Source organism: Sitodiplosis mosellana, unplaced genomic scaffold, assembly GCF_009176505.1.
Source record: "Sitodiplosis mosellana isolate CC-2019 unplaced genomic scaffold, AAFC_SMos_1.0 Smas_scaffold_6191, whole genome shotgun sequence".
NCBI lineage: Eukaryota > Metazoa > Arthropoda > Insecta > Diptera > Cecidomyiidae > Sitodiplosis > Sitodiplosis mosellana.
The window spans coordinates 3,357,418-3,371,341 of record NW_022601432.1 but is presented as its reverse complement, the minus strand read 5'-3'; the positions used below and the strand labels follow the sequence as shown (position 1 = coordinate 3,371,341).

The 13,924-nt window shown below is 37.4% G+C and overlaps 1 protein-coding gene across 2 annotated transcripts in view; it reads right to left on the bottom strand.

Annotated features, from left to right (window-relative positions):
- Window positions 1-1,025: 1,025 nt before the first annotated feature.
- Window positions 1,026-13,924, bottom strand: part of LOC129576963 (zygotic gap protein knirps-like) — a 114,250-nt gene continuing 101,351 nt past the window's right edge. Inside the window, exons 2-3 of one of the 2 annotated variants that reach the window (XM_055463207.1) lie at window positions 4,090-4,182; window positions 1,026-2,293 (exon numbers count right to left, since the gene is read on the bottom strand). In XM_055463207.1, coding sequence (XP_055319182.1) covers window positions 1,502-2,293; window positions 4,090-4,167 — 870 coding nt within the window. In that variant the 5' untranslated portion in view covers window positions 4,168-4,182 and the 3' untranslated portion in view covers window positions 1,026-1,501. The remainder of the gene's footprint in view (window positions 2,294-4,089; window positions 4,183-13,924) is intronic. The other variant, XM_055463206.1, reaches the window with a different exon arrangement.

The following is a 13,924-nucleotide window of genomic DNA, read 5'->3' as shown; positions in this document are numbered from 1 at the left end:
TTTTTGATTTCAAGTCGGCTTGAGAAATGCTTGAAACAGTTGATCAAATAGAAATGTTCACTATTACATGTGACCCAATACATCAAATATATACAAAAATCTCTTTTAATTGATGGAAAAAAGGTAAATATCACATGTAATTCCGTCCTTTCAATAAATGTAAACAGCATTGGAATTACACTATTTATTGTTAAATTTAAGCCATGGTCCATGAGCTTATCTCATATCAGCACGGAGATAAGATCGATAGATCACAAAATCTTATGTTTCATTTGAATATAACCCAGAGAAAGACATGTATAGTGATTTAATAGCCTGTAACAAATAACAAGTCAAAAACGGATTTTAATGTTGGAATGTGATTTAAGGAGTAACGAGAGCCAAAGGATAATCTAGAATATGTTTTTATTGGCATGGCTTGTAAACATGTTCAAAGCCTTATTGTTAATAGACTTGTTTAAGCTTGAAATTTATTTTGATAGTTGCCATTCACATTCCATTCGAGTTGAGCAAGTAAGTTAATTGCAAGCAAGATGCCAGCGACAGAACGTTGAAATTCCACACAAGTATACAATGCGTACAATGCAAACGACGGTCAAGTTCGATTCAAAGCTGCATTTAGCTGAAGCAAGCTGAAGATCCACAGTCCAACGCTGAAATTTTTTCACTGTTTTCACTGAAAATTGCTGTATGTTTTATATACCAAACTGCCAGCAGTTGCAGAATCAACATTAGAATAGGTTGTACGCGAGAAATGTGCATACATTTTCGATATTTTCAGCACAAATGATACAGATCGGGATAGATAATGAGATTAAGATAAGCAAACGCTCGAGTGTGAGAAAATCGGTTTTGAACAAGCACAGAAATGCGTGAATGTAGTTGAAACAAAATGAAGCCTTTTTTTTCAGCTCAAGATATACTTGCCGTTGTGATATTTGTGAGTCACAAATTGTGACCAATTTTTGAACTACCTGTAATCATGTTCAATTCATCCTATGCCCAGAAAAATGAAAACCGACACGTTTCTATTTCATTAAATGCAATTTTATTAATACTTTAAAATTTCCGCCTATTAAATGTACATAACTAATTATTCTCTTTCAAATAATATTGGTTTCGCCCTGTGTGCATCCCTCATGTGATCATTTAAGGTGCGCAACGAAATCCAGTCTGTTTTTTTTTCTCGTTCAAAAGCTTTTGTTGCTTATGTTGTTGTTGTAATAAACACTTTGATATATATCATAAAATCAATTTTAAGCTAATCCTGTATATGGTTGATATCTTACCATGAATGGTTGAAATGTTTTAGGATGAACCTCAATAAAGACGAGAAAAGAAAAACAAAAGTGTCGACCCTTCAATTCTAAATTCTTGCATTAAATTCTTTTTTTTTTTTTTTAACAATGTCATGTGAAATTCCTACGAAGAAAGAAAAAACATCAACAAGAAAAAAAAAATTAGGTGTAAAATCAATTAAAAAATAAAATTCTATATAAAATTAAGCTGTGGGAGCAATTTTCAGAAGGCTTGATATGGAGAAATCTACTTGACGAGGTGATGATTTGACGCTCAAATCCATTGGATAATCTTGATTGTCGGCGGTTGGTACGGCAATCGAACTAGACGATGATGATGATGGTGTTGGCGATGCGGACATTCTTAAATTTGATACAGTAGCCGCATGTCGTTGAGCGGCGCCACCATTTGATGCATCATCGGAATCGATGTCATCATTACTCGACATCGACTCGTTTCGCTGTGGTTGCAGATAATTTTGATTGAAATAATATGCTGACAATCGTTCGATGGTGGTTTGCAATAGGGCCGGATGCAGTGGATATTGCATAGCGGCCGAATAAAATGGATTCGATTGAAGTGCTAGTTCATGGTTTGGCGGTAAATTTGTGTACTGTGACATGGGTGACATTAAATCTAAACTATTTGACGATGAGGTCGATGATATGGGTGATGGTTGTTGATTTTGTTGCATTGGAAATTGTTTGGGGTACAATGCGGCCGCTTGTGAAAATAAATTACTTTCAGCCACCGATTTCATATGTTCGCTCATTTTCATGGATGCTTTTTGCTTTTCTTCCAGCAAAAAATTGATTTTAAACCAATTCGATCGACGGCCAAACTTTGAACCGCCCTTTGACATACCGACCTGAATGCACTTTGTCAAACGGCACGCTTTACATGTCGTTCGCGTATTTTTATTGATGACACATTTGTTATTCTTCTTGCATTCAGGTATCGATTGCGATTTGTTACAGGCTCGGCCGAAAAATGACTGCAAAGACAAAAGAAAACGGAATTTTTCGTTAGCATTTCAGAATGGTTTGTGTTCAAAGGTATAAACTTTTTTTTTTATGGTAGATACACGTTTTTCGCCGGGCAGATGCATGCAAAACCAAAATAGAATGAATTTTTTCCCCATTTCTTTTAGATCAAAAAGCAACGGACGGAACAAGAAGAATCGACGAAATAGAACGAATGGGGCAAAGAATAAATTTTGCATGTAAATGATGGCGCGCTAAATGCAATGCAATTCGATTTGATTACAATGCACAAGTGAAGCGTAGAATCACGGAAACAGCGAGCGAGCGAAAGAGGGGGAGAGAAGAAAAACGGTGCTGTATTCGTTTTCTTTGTCGTTTCATTATTACTCAATTTAATTTCAGTTGGGAGTAATTCATAACGATCTTTACCATCGCCGTCGACGCCGTCGTCTTCGTCTCTTTTTTCGCTGTCTCCATCTCTTCAATTCAATTCATTTGGAGCTAAACTGTTATTTTGTTGTATGAGTTTTTTTTTACATCAACCACTGAATCTGTGTGCGCTCTACAGTTACGACACACATAAACGATATTGCACTTCGAAAATAAAACAAAGCGAAGCGTATGAGAGCGCAAAAAAAAGACATAGCGAGAAACGTTGGAAATTGGTAAAATTTTCGATTTCAAATTGACGCAATATGAAAAGAAAAAAAAACACACGACCTGAAAGGCTAGCAACCAAATGTACAAATGAAAACGAAATGTAGTCAGAGGTTCTCTCTTCTTTTGCTCTGCTTTGGTATTCTTTGGCTGGTATTGTTGTTGTTCATTTTTGCACGCCTGCTCCAAATGTTGAAATAAAGATGAAAATGAAGAGAGCGAAAAAAAACAGCTCAACGTACACACACAAAACGGTTTAAAAACGTAACGAAAACGAGTAGGAAAAAAAAATTCAATTTCAAGATCACTTTTATTTGTACATTGTTTTGATTGTGATCACTTTGAGCTAAATTAAAAGTCAGATACGTTCGCGTTGAAGTGGATAAAAAGAACAAGGCAGCGCAACGCCGTTTGAAATATGGTTTGTTTCGGTTCGTTTGTTTACCCTTCTCGCTCTAGTTGCGCGCACAATCTTGGCTCTCGGTGTGTGTGTGTGTGCTCGTTCGGCAAACTGACTGACTGAGCCAGCGAGCAAGATTGTATGTGTTTTTTTGATTGCGTGGGCACTATAACAGTGAGAAAGCAGTGCACATCGTCGTGACTTTTAACTGACAAACAACCATAAAAAAGCAACAACAACAACAACAAGAGCAACATACGCACTTAGACGTGCCAGCTATTAAAGAGTTCATATGCGCATGACTCATGGGAATTAATTCGGCGTCGAACAACGCGCTCGCGCCAGCGCGCATTGCACCAAGCCGGAAAAAAAGCAAGCACATAAGTAAAAACATTTTGTGTGTACGAAGTGAATGTGGTATAACAAAAGACTGCCAGCGTGCGACGATGAATTATCGTAGACGACGAACCTTTTTTGATTTTAAGCACTGTTTTATGCACACACACACACACATACACCACAACAACAACCTCTTCGATAAATGTTTTTTTTCCTCTCACTGCATCATTTTTTCTCCTTTTAAATTTTTAAATTGTTTTTATCTCTTCGGATTCATCCTGGTGCCAACACACAACATACATGCCCAAAACAAAAAGTTCATGTCTACGTGTTTCACCCAATTAATATATATTTGCCGGATACAAGTCATTAAAATAAACAAAAGAAACACATTTCATGACGACACCTTACCTTACATCCTTCACAAGTAAATGCACCAAAATGATACCCGGCCGCTGGATCACCGCACACTTTACACAATGGATTCATAATTTTATTTTATTCTGTAAGAAAATAAGCAAATGACTACGTTAATTTTTTTCGTGATTTATACAGAGAGAAACAGAAGAAAAAAAATGAATAAAAAATTAAGTTGAACAACAACAGAGAATAAAATCAGCGATATGAACGAAGAGAGAGGGAGAGAGAGAAAAAGAGATCAGAGCAAATTGATGGCTGCTCTAAATACAAAATCGTGAATAAACAATCGTTAATCGCCGTCGAATAACACAGTTAGAGTGTTAGCAAATACGCTGTACAGAACACAAATAAGCAACTTCAGCAAAAATCTAAATCGATTAAGTTCAAGGACATGAACACAATTGTTCAGCTGTTAATGAATAGGAATTCGTTGTTAGTTGTTTGCCATTTTTGCCTGTAGCAAATGATGCTATGCATTTTGTCTGTCTGTCTCATTCTGTATTTCTTCCTTTTTCTCTCTCGTCTCTCTCTTGCTCTTTCTCTCTCTCTCTCTCTCTCTCTCTCTCTCTCTCTCTCTCTCATTCTATCTTCCTTCCTTGCTCCCCTTTACTCTCTACCTATCTCGCTCGCTCACTCGACACAATTGATTCCAACCAGCCAAGTCATTTGAATACGCGGAGATTTCTTTGCAGACAAAACGTATTACAAATAAATAATTATATGGTGGAATGTGTCATTCGTGTGTTATAAATGTGGTGATTCCAAGGAATAAAGTTCGCAAGATCAAGATTGAACACACATTTGCATATATCGGATTGGGTGATGCGGGTGCAAATGAGAAGGAACGACGCAAAATGGAATAGTTGGTAGAATTAGGGCAAAAAGGATTTCGGATGAGATTTCTGGATTTTCGATTGAATATCGACAGTAAATATGTCACAAAAAAGCCAAAAGGAATTCAACAAAGCAAGAACGAAGACAAACGAATGAATACCACAAAAGCTGTTTACGAAGTGGAAAAAAAATATGGGTTCTTAACCATCTGCGGCATTTCATTCTGGAATGTCGATTTATGTGTTGAGAGAGGAGAAAAACACACAATAAAATACCCAAGGAGCGCAGAGTAAACAAAATGCGCGCAATCAAAATCGAAGCGTTCTTCACTTGTCACGTATTCCAAAAATATGTCACACGACCGATAAAATATTTGGCAAGCGCGCGCGCATGCGCGCGGCTCACTTTGTGCCTGTCTCTCTATCGCTTGATTCTTTTTGTGTGTATCTTCATTTGAAATGTGGTCAAAGTGTCCCTGCACTTCCATATGGTAAATCACCCGATTGTTGAAACGATCTTTCTGCGCAAATTTGTAACACATTGACTGTCGCAAAGTTCCCATGTGGCTCTAGTTTCTTTTTTTTTTGCTCAAACACCGCCTGTTTTTCTTTTCTCTTCTCGCCGACCGATTGAAAGAGTCGTTTGATCACGGTTCGATTTGTTGTGTTTGTTTTCCTGTTTAGTTTTTCTTTCTTTCGTCTGTTTGTTTGTTTGTTTGCGAGTGTTTGTGTGTGTATGATTTGTAAATACCACTTTAGTACCATTTCATATCAATTTCCATAAATATGCAATAAACATGAAAATTTATGCCGTGTCAATGTGGCGACGTTAATAAAATTCATCGGGTTCATATTTGTGCGAACAAAAAAAAAATGTTTAACTCACATAACATTTTTCGTTCATTTATTTAAATTATGAAAATAATAAATTTTCAAGATTCACGCTTCATTATTCATCAACGTTTTGAATTTATGGCGTTTGCTCTGTGGCTCGGTGTGTTTGTGCGCGCACTTTGTGTTTTTTTTTTCAATTCTGTTCAAGGAAATAGCCACGTTTATTTATGCGTGGCACAAGGGCCACGAACGTATCACCGAACACATAATTTTTTTTCCCTTTCGTTTTACTTTAGATTTGTTGTAACAAACGAGTTAAGGTTGAAGGCGAAAAAAAACAACCTGGCAAATACTAAGAGAGAGAATATGCCCATTACCAATAATGTGTAAAATTTAGTAATATTTGTTATCAATGCGAAAATAGACAATCACATACACATCAAATCGGCGCTGTTCCAAATTTCTACACAACTCTCGTTTACACTGTTCCATTACACTGTTCCATTAGATCGATTCACAAATAGCTCATGGACATAATAAAAAGCACATGTCGATTGAGTCAGCATTTATCGCAATCGAATGCAATATGAGTGCAAAAAGTGCAATATTCACGTGCAACAGCGAACAAGCAATTTAAGAAGTTCAGTAGTAATTTGTTTCGGAGTTTGTTGAATGAATGTCATTAAATTGCCCTTTTTTTCGCCCAGTTCATCTTAATCAGGTGATCATCATAGCCGATAAGCAATTATAATTGGCACAAAAAGAGAATATGGAGCGCAGGTTGATTTTGAACATCCAGATACAGCAAATTAGAACCACATCATATTTCTTCTCTGTGTTTCCATATTTTTTTCTGTTCGACCATATGCTTTTGTCCTTGTTTCGTCCGAAATCGTAGCGAGAGTGCTCTTCGAGAGCAAAAATAGACAAAAAAAAACCGAACAAACGAAACGAAACAAATTTTTTTTTTAGCCAGTCATGATGTTCGCAGCAGCTCTCGAATAAATCAAAATTAATGAGATTTTTGGAGTGAACCAAATGCTAACGACGATTTAAATCGTGTTAAGTTCTCGTCGTGTCTATGGTCGTGCGCGCAAATATTCTTCTGCCACACATTTGCATTGTGTTTTTCTTCATTCCTCAGTCGCACACGAGCGCGATTCTGCCAAATCCTTTTGTTTATGTCGTGTATTGCATATTGTTCGAATGATCCAACGTTCTACATTTTGCGTCATGCATATGTCAATTTGTATTATTTATGATTATTCGCTTTTGAATTGCGTCCGGACATGGATTTTTTTTTTTTTGCTCGATCTGCCCTCTTGCTGTCTCACCTGCACATTTCAATCAAAATAAAATGCACACATTCTTCTCTTAATTCGATCCTTAATTGACTTGAGATTGACTTAGTTTTTTTTTCGCTCCCTTCAAGTCTTTCATCTTTGTGTGGTCACGGCAATGAAAAAAAGAAGAGAAAAAAAACAAGACCGTCTGCATCGGAATTTGGCATCAATGTTTGTTGTTCGCTCTTCGTGTAGCATTCTTTGATCATGACGAAATTCTCATCATTTACATGTTTGCGGTAATCATTTGGACATTTTTCCCAATCTATGCCAGCAATCGCTTGATTTCGGTGTGATGCACATAAAGAAAACGACGGAAATGAATGGTTGTGTGCATTGGATCTCTTATCAAACGACAAAAAACAATCTATTTAGTAGTGAAAAATGGCGATTTTTTTTTGATTTTATGGAATCAAACACATCGAGACCATTGATATGCGTGTGTGTGTGTGTGTGTATGTATGCTGGATCTGAAGGATTATTGCGGTAGTTGGCATGAGTTTCTGGTATGAAAATCTTGATTTAAAATGCATATAAGCGCTTGCTCCCGTGAATTCACCCATGAATTTCTGCTCTATTCAACGGCTGATACTGATGGTTCTGCTGCGGTTGTTGTTGTGTATCCGGCGTAAAATAGTTTCATCTTTGAATTCGTAACGACTTTAAATGTGATTTTTTTTTGTTTCGTTGACTTTTATTGTTGTTGCTTTTTTATCATGAATTGTAGCCGCTTGATACACTTGAGACTCTTCTCATTTTTGTTTCTGTTGTTGTCGCGATACAATTTATATATTTTTTTTTTGTGCTTTTGCTTCATCTTCGGTTGCTGCTGCGTTATTATTGCTTCGTCTCCGGTGCGCATCATAAACTTACAGTTTGGCCTCTATGAAAATTCGTATTAACCTTGACTGTTATTGAATGCGATGACAATGCGAGATTATGGTCAAAGTTTGATGGCAGATTGAAATAAAGCGAGCAAAGAATTGGAACCGAAAAAAAGTGAAGAAGAAGAAGAAGCGAGGAGAGCAATGAGAAACACACAACAACAGCAACGATGACGACGACGACGAAGACGACAAAAAATGACAAGATAAAATTGCTTGACCGAAAATTAAAATGTGATCTGGTTATTAAGCCAAGAGTCATATACAATAGCCGCATATATTCATTGCGATGTGGTCCATCATGACTAAACTACATTCGATTTGTGTGTTTCCGTTTCACACACACACACAAACACACAAATCTACATTCCGAACTTTTCAATAATTGGTTAATCATATTGCGATTAATCGCCGACCCAGCAGCAAATGGTCAATTTCGTATCTACTGCTTCCTCTTCGTCTATTTCTTTATTTGGTTGATGGTACTTGAAATGAACTCGGTTTTTTTTTTTCATTAGTTCATTTTGAATTTGGACGAGTCGAAAATAGTGTTTCATTATTGAAACCTAAATAAGTAGATGTTCGATACGCGTCTGGAGGTCACAACCTAGAGGTTGACGAAATTACACACATACACCGCGCTTTTAAGGTTGTCTAACGACGAGACAACGAACAAAAACGAAAACATCGCATATAAACGAGAAAAAAAATGGTCCACAAGAAAAATATGTTGAGCAAACAGACAAACGCAGTGATCGCGAAAGAAACGAAGAAGAAGGAAAAAAAAATAGCGGCGAGCTCTAGTTCATCTATTACGCGAATGGAAAATGATGCAATTCCAACGATACGCTCTACAGAGCATACTCTGCTTACCATATTGTGATCGCAATGACTTTCTTTCATTACCAAATCGGCCCTTTTTTGGCGGTGTTTCAATTCGCTTCTCAAAATATAACCCAATTCTAACGGAATATCCACTGAAGTTATATGGCATTCAATTGTTCGATTGCATCAATTGATTTGTTTTTCTTTTTATAAGCGAAAAAAAACGACAACAATGATGACACGGTCGAACGAGAAAAAAAAGTGAGACCATTTGAATTGTCATTCCACGTTCGGCTATTGTTTTTCGTGCTCCTATTTACTGCCTTTGAGCTGAATGTAATGTCAAGAAAAACCACGGCTTGGTGTTTTATTGGAATTTAATTGCATTGACCACAAGCATTTGATCGAACAATGCACAACTTGTTAGATGAAATTATCATTCGAATTGAATCGACATTTTTATCACAGAAGAAAAACACGAAGAAAACAAATAATTTCGATTTCTTGTTGTGAATTTTCTACAGCTAACAACAACAACAACAACAACAGGTCAGCTGCTGCATTGTGGCTTTGTTAATACATTTACTTGTTCGTTTGCTTGGTTCAATGAATGCTCTTTTCCCGTGTAATTTTTTCTCTCTCTCTCTCTCTCTCCCTCTCGCTCTCTTCGCCAGTGTGTGTATTCGTATTCATTAAATTGCTTAAGATAATAGCTTTAAGCGTTAAAAATTAAAACTCACAATAAAATTAATACCAGAAAAACGTGAAAAGGAACATTAAACGCATAGCGAAGTTAAGAGATCGCATCGTTTATCTTTTGACCGTAAGGTAAGAGCTTAACGATTTTTCAAAAAGATGTGTGTTGTGCGCGCAAATTTTTTTCTCTCTCCTCCTTAACGTTGTTGTTGCTGTCTTTTCTTTTTCTCTATATGAGCGCGTACTCACTTGCTCTGTGTGTTTTTGGTTTATCTGTGTGTGCGCGCGTGCGCGAGCGCACTTGTGAACGCTGCATAGTATATATTTTTTCGTTTATCATTATAAATTTATCTATATGAGCATCTGTTGAACTGCATCATAGAGAGTAAAATGTACATATAACGAATGCAATGCGATCCGGTTTCATGTATTTCGCTTATAGACTAACTCTTTTTCTTTTATCTCTCTCTCTCTCTCTCTGTGTGTGTCTCTCTCCACTCAATCTCACCGTTTGTCTAACTCGACTTCATTAAAATTGTACGTTTTAATTTCGATGAACCCTCAACTTTTCAACGGTCGCCGCATAAGATCGACAACTAAACTCATTCCGTATATATATGTATGGGTGCACTATGGCCAGATATTTTAATATATGAAGAAGAAGAAGAAGAAAAAAAAAACGAGTAAAATAACCAATCGATGATGATTATTGTCAACCGTACATGCAAATCGGGTGTGTGTGTGTGTGTGTGTAACGTTACAAGCGGAATAATTTTTTCCAATTAATACCGATTTATATTGAAGATTTGAAAGAAATATGCGTAGAATTATGTTGCATGATCGGTTCAAACGATGAGGTTGTTATGTGGTGCCAGCGAACGAGCGAGTAATGCGCGCGCATCACATTTGAATCGAAACAAGTTTTCGAGTAGCGCGAGTGCACAAGTCTAGTTGATCTGATCGGAGGCCGTTACAAACGAACCCATTGAGGCGGTGGAAAAATGGTAAAATTTATGTATTGTAATTTACAATTATTAATTTAAATCTCTGGCCAAACACTGCGAAAACAATGGCTACAATCCATGCAATGGCACACACAAGAGTTCAAACGAGAAAATGACTTTCCATCGTTCACATATCGGAAGCGATCGGGTCGATCGATGCCGATTGCAACAAACTTGCAACGAGCTTGGTGGATGAAGGGAAGAGACACAGAGCGAGAGAGAGACAGAGAGAGACGTGCATTTCAATATCTTTCCGAAATAAAACAGGTTAAAATGAAGTGTGTCGCCTTTTAATAAACCATCATGTTCTTTGGAATTGCCATTTAAACTCTCGTGTTCAATGGAATCATCTTCGACGCGGCTTCGAAAGCCGCATTCGCCCAATGACGTGGAAAATTGAAGTATTTGCACAAAACTTAAAGCAAAAGTGCATGAGGTTATGGTGATATTTTTCTTCCCTTTAAATCATATTATTAATGTGAGTGTGCGCGCCTGTTCTCATAATTTTCACGCAAAGTTAAATGGTTGTGTGCACAAAGTGTCGGCTTCGGCTTCGGTGCAATACAATGCCTTGCGCGCTGGTCAATACCTCAAGTACAAAAGAATGGATGCACACGCAAAGTACCGTACATAAGCGCGCGCATTTTTCTTTACCGAGCACATCCATAAAAATTCTTATCGCATATCTAATGAAACGAATCTTCCCAAATTCCAGCACACAGCAAACTCGGTTTATCTGCGAAATGAAATGAAAACTTCTTCTCTCTGCGCGTTTTTTTTTTAATGAGAAAAATTGAGTGTGTGCGAGAGCGCGCATACATTCTTTTCGCCAAGATGGAACAAACATCTACAAAGAATGGGCAAAGGGAAAGAAAAAAACATTCTTCATAGTTCACATGCACACACAATGGAATTTTGTGCGAAAAAAAAAACAACAAAAAGGAAGAAGAAGAAGAAGAAGAAGAAAAGAAATATGACTGGCAAACGTTTTACATGTACGATATGGCTGACCGTATCGTTTTGTTTGCAAGATACGATGACGACGACGACGACGACGATGAAGAACGAACGGGCTAATCTGTATGTAAAAGCAATTTGCTGGTCAACATTCACAATCTTTGAACAATGATCAATGCACAAACACTCACACACAAAATATCTATAACCTATGAATCCCGGCCAAACAATTTCGATGATCGCGAGAGCGCGCGCGGCACAAACAACGAACAGCACTGAACAACAACAAAAACTGATTTCATATTTCGATTATCTTTGGCTCTCTTGCACTTGTGTGCACATTATTCGAGAAAGAAAGGTTTTTTTTTGCTGCAGAGAGAAGGAGCATATTTCGCACTTTATCATAAATGATTTTTCAATGTGAATAGAACGATTTTCAAACGGTTGTTTTCGATGTTATTTTTCATATGTTTTATTTTTGTTGGAGATTTTCAACCAACGCAATTAATACTTGCTAAAACACACTAATTGTGATTGAGATTTGTTGCTGCTTTTTTTTCTAATTTTCTCATCGCAAAAACAGTTAATTCATCGATGTGTGATTTTTCAGGGAATTCGTTGTTTGCGAATGCGAATTCTTGAACCTTCTCCAATGCTTTGTTACTAATGATCAGTTTTTTTTTGTTTTGGTTCTGTGATTGGAGTGAAAAGATTGAAAAGTCATCATGGCTGTTAAAAATTGTTATCAAATCATGTTGTATTTGTTTGTTTTGATGTTGATTTCGTCTCAATTTGATGTTGTTTTGAAGGACTGTGTGTGTGTGTGTGTTAGATTGTATTTGCGCTATCGAACATAAAATTGAAACGGTCACTCCAATTTAATGCGTTTCAAGTGTATCTTTTGTCCGCTGATCAACTTTTCATGTTCGTCATAAAAAAAAACGATCGTATTTTATCAATAATTTTGTGTATGTTCATTTTCGTTTGTTTCTTGCCTTATTTTCCGCTCTCGCGTGTTCACAACACACAAAAAGCCTTAGTTTCGGACTTTGCTCAACCGAGCGTATAATAAAACAATTGCGAATATTTCATGTCATGACATTGGGCAATTACAAGTACCGAATCAAATCAGTAAGCCAGCTGGCGATAGAGCGATAGAGAGAGAGCGAGCGAGAGAGAAACAGCTAGGCTAGAGCTGTTGCAGCAACAGTTCATTGCCTAAACAATCGAATGGGATCGAGCACGAACAATGACAGCAACGACCGCGAAGAATGTTTAATGAATCGCATTGCATCTTTATAAACACAAAGATAAGAATTCTTTTTGACTCATGTGTTCTTCGGTTCATTCTCTTGCAAAGATTCATAGTTATGCTTTTGATCTGCGTTCAATTTGGCTGGGATTGATTTGGTGAACGTAAAATTTACTTCATTCGCTTAAGTTTCGATGCAGTTCGTCTGCTAAGGTGCTTGGCTGCACGGTTTCTAAGTCCAATGCAGTGTGCAAACAGAGCGGCGAAGGTGTGGTCAGTGTCGGTACGGAGGCGAAGAGATTTTATGCGAATCAAGAACGAGACAACAACAGTACAAATGCTTTTACAGGTCAGTTCTGAACAAAAGGAGAGAGAGGAAAAACAAAACCAGCACATTCTCAGTGTTGTTATGACAAAACGATATGAATCTATCATTTACTGTATACTCTCTCTCTCTCTCTCTCTCTCTCTCTCTCTCTCTCACGGGCGCGCGCGCACTTTGGATCTAATCGAGAATGCCACAACGATAATGCGATTCGAGTTTGTTGAGCGCGACGATGTTGATGGGGACGTGCGACGTGCTCATATCTCGACCAAGCCAACCTCAATAATGCTTTATGGGAGCGATTTTCAAATGAGTTATTGTTATTAATTTCTTTCTAAATGTGTTTTCATACGTTTAAACGCACACACGGCCTTTTCATTTGTGCAAAGTGTTCTCTCGTTTGCGGCCGGTTCGTTTTTTCTTCTTCTTCTTCTTCTTCGTTGCTGTTTTTTTTTGCGAACCAAACAATGCATTTTACGTAACCAATCAGCTCAGATGCGAGGGTATTTGCACTCTTAAGAGTGATTACCTAGAACATTGTGTTGTAACGCGTACAATACGCTCAAATTTGCGTCCGTCTCACCGTCGTATTGCACTTGGGCAAATTGTAATAAAAAGCGATGGAAGAAGAAAAAGTAGAAGGAAAAAGCACAACGCTGAAACAATCATCAGTGCACAGTGAACGTGGGCATCTACGAATTCCAAACCACTATAAGCTACCGAGCTGCCAGTCGCAGCTCCTCTGTAATTGAACCCCAAACATAATTCATTTTTAAGACTTGAACAGTTTTTCAACCAAATATGAATTATGATTTTCCATTGAACTGAATCATTTTTCGTGTAATTTTCGTGAGCGTTTCGCTTTTTTCCTGC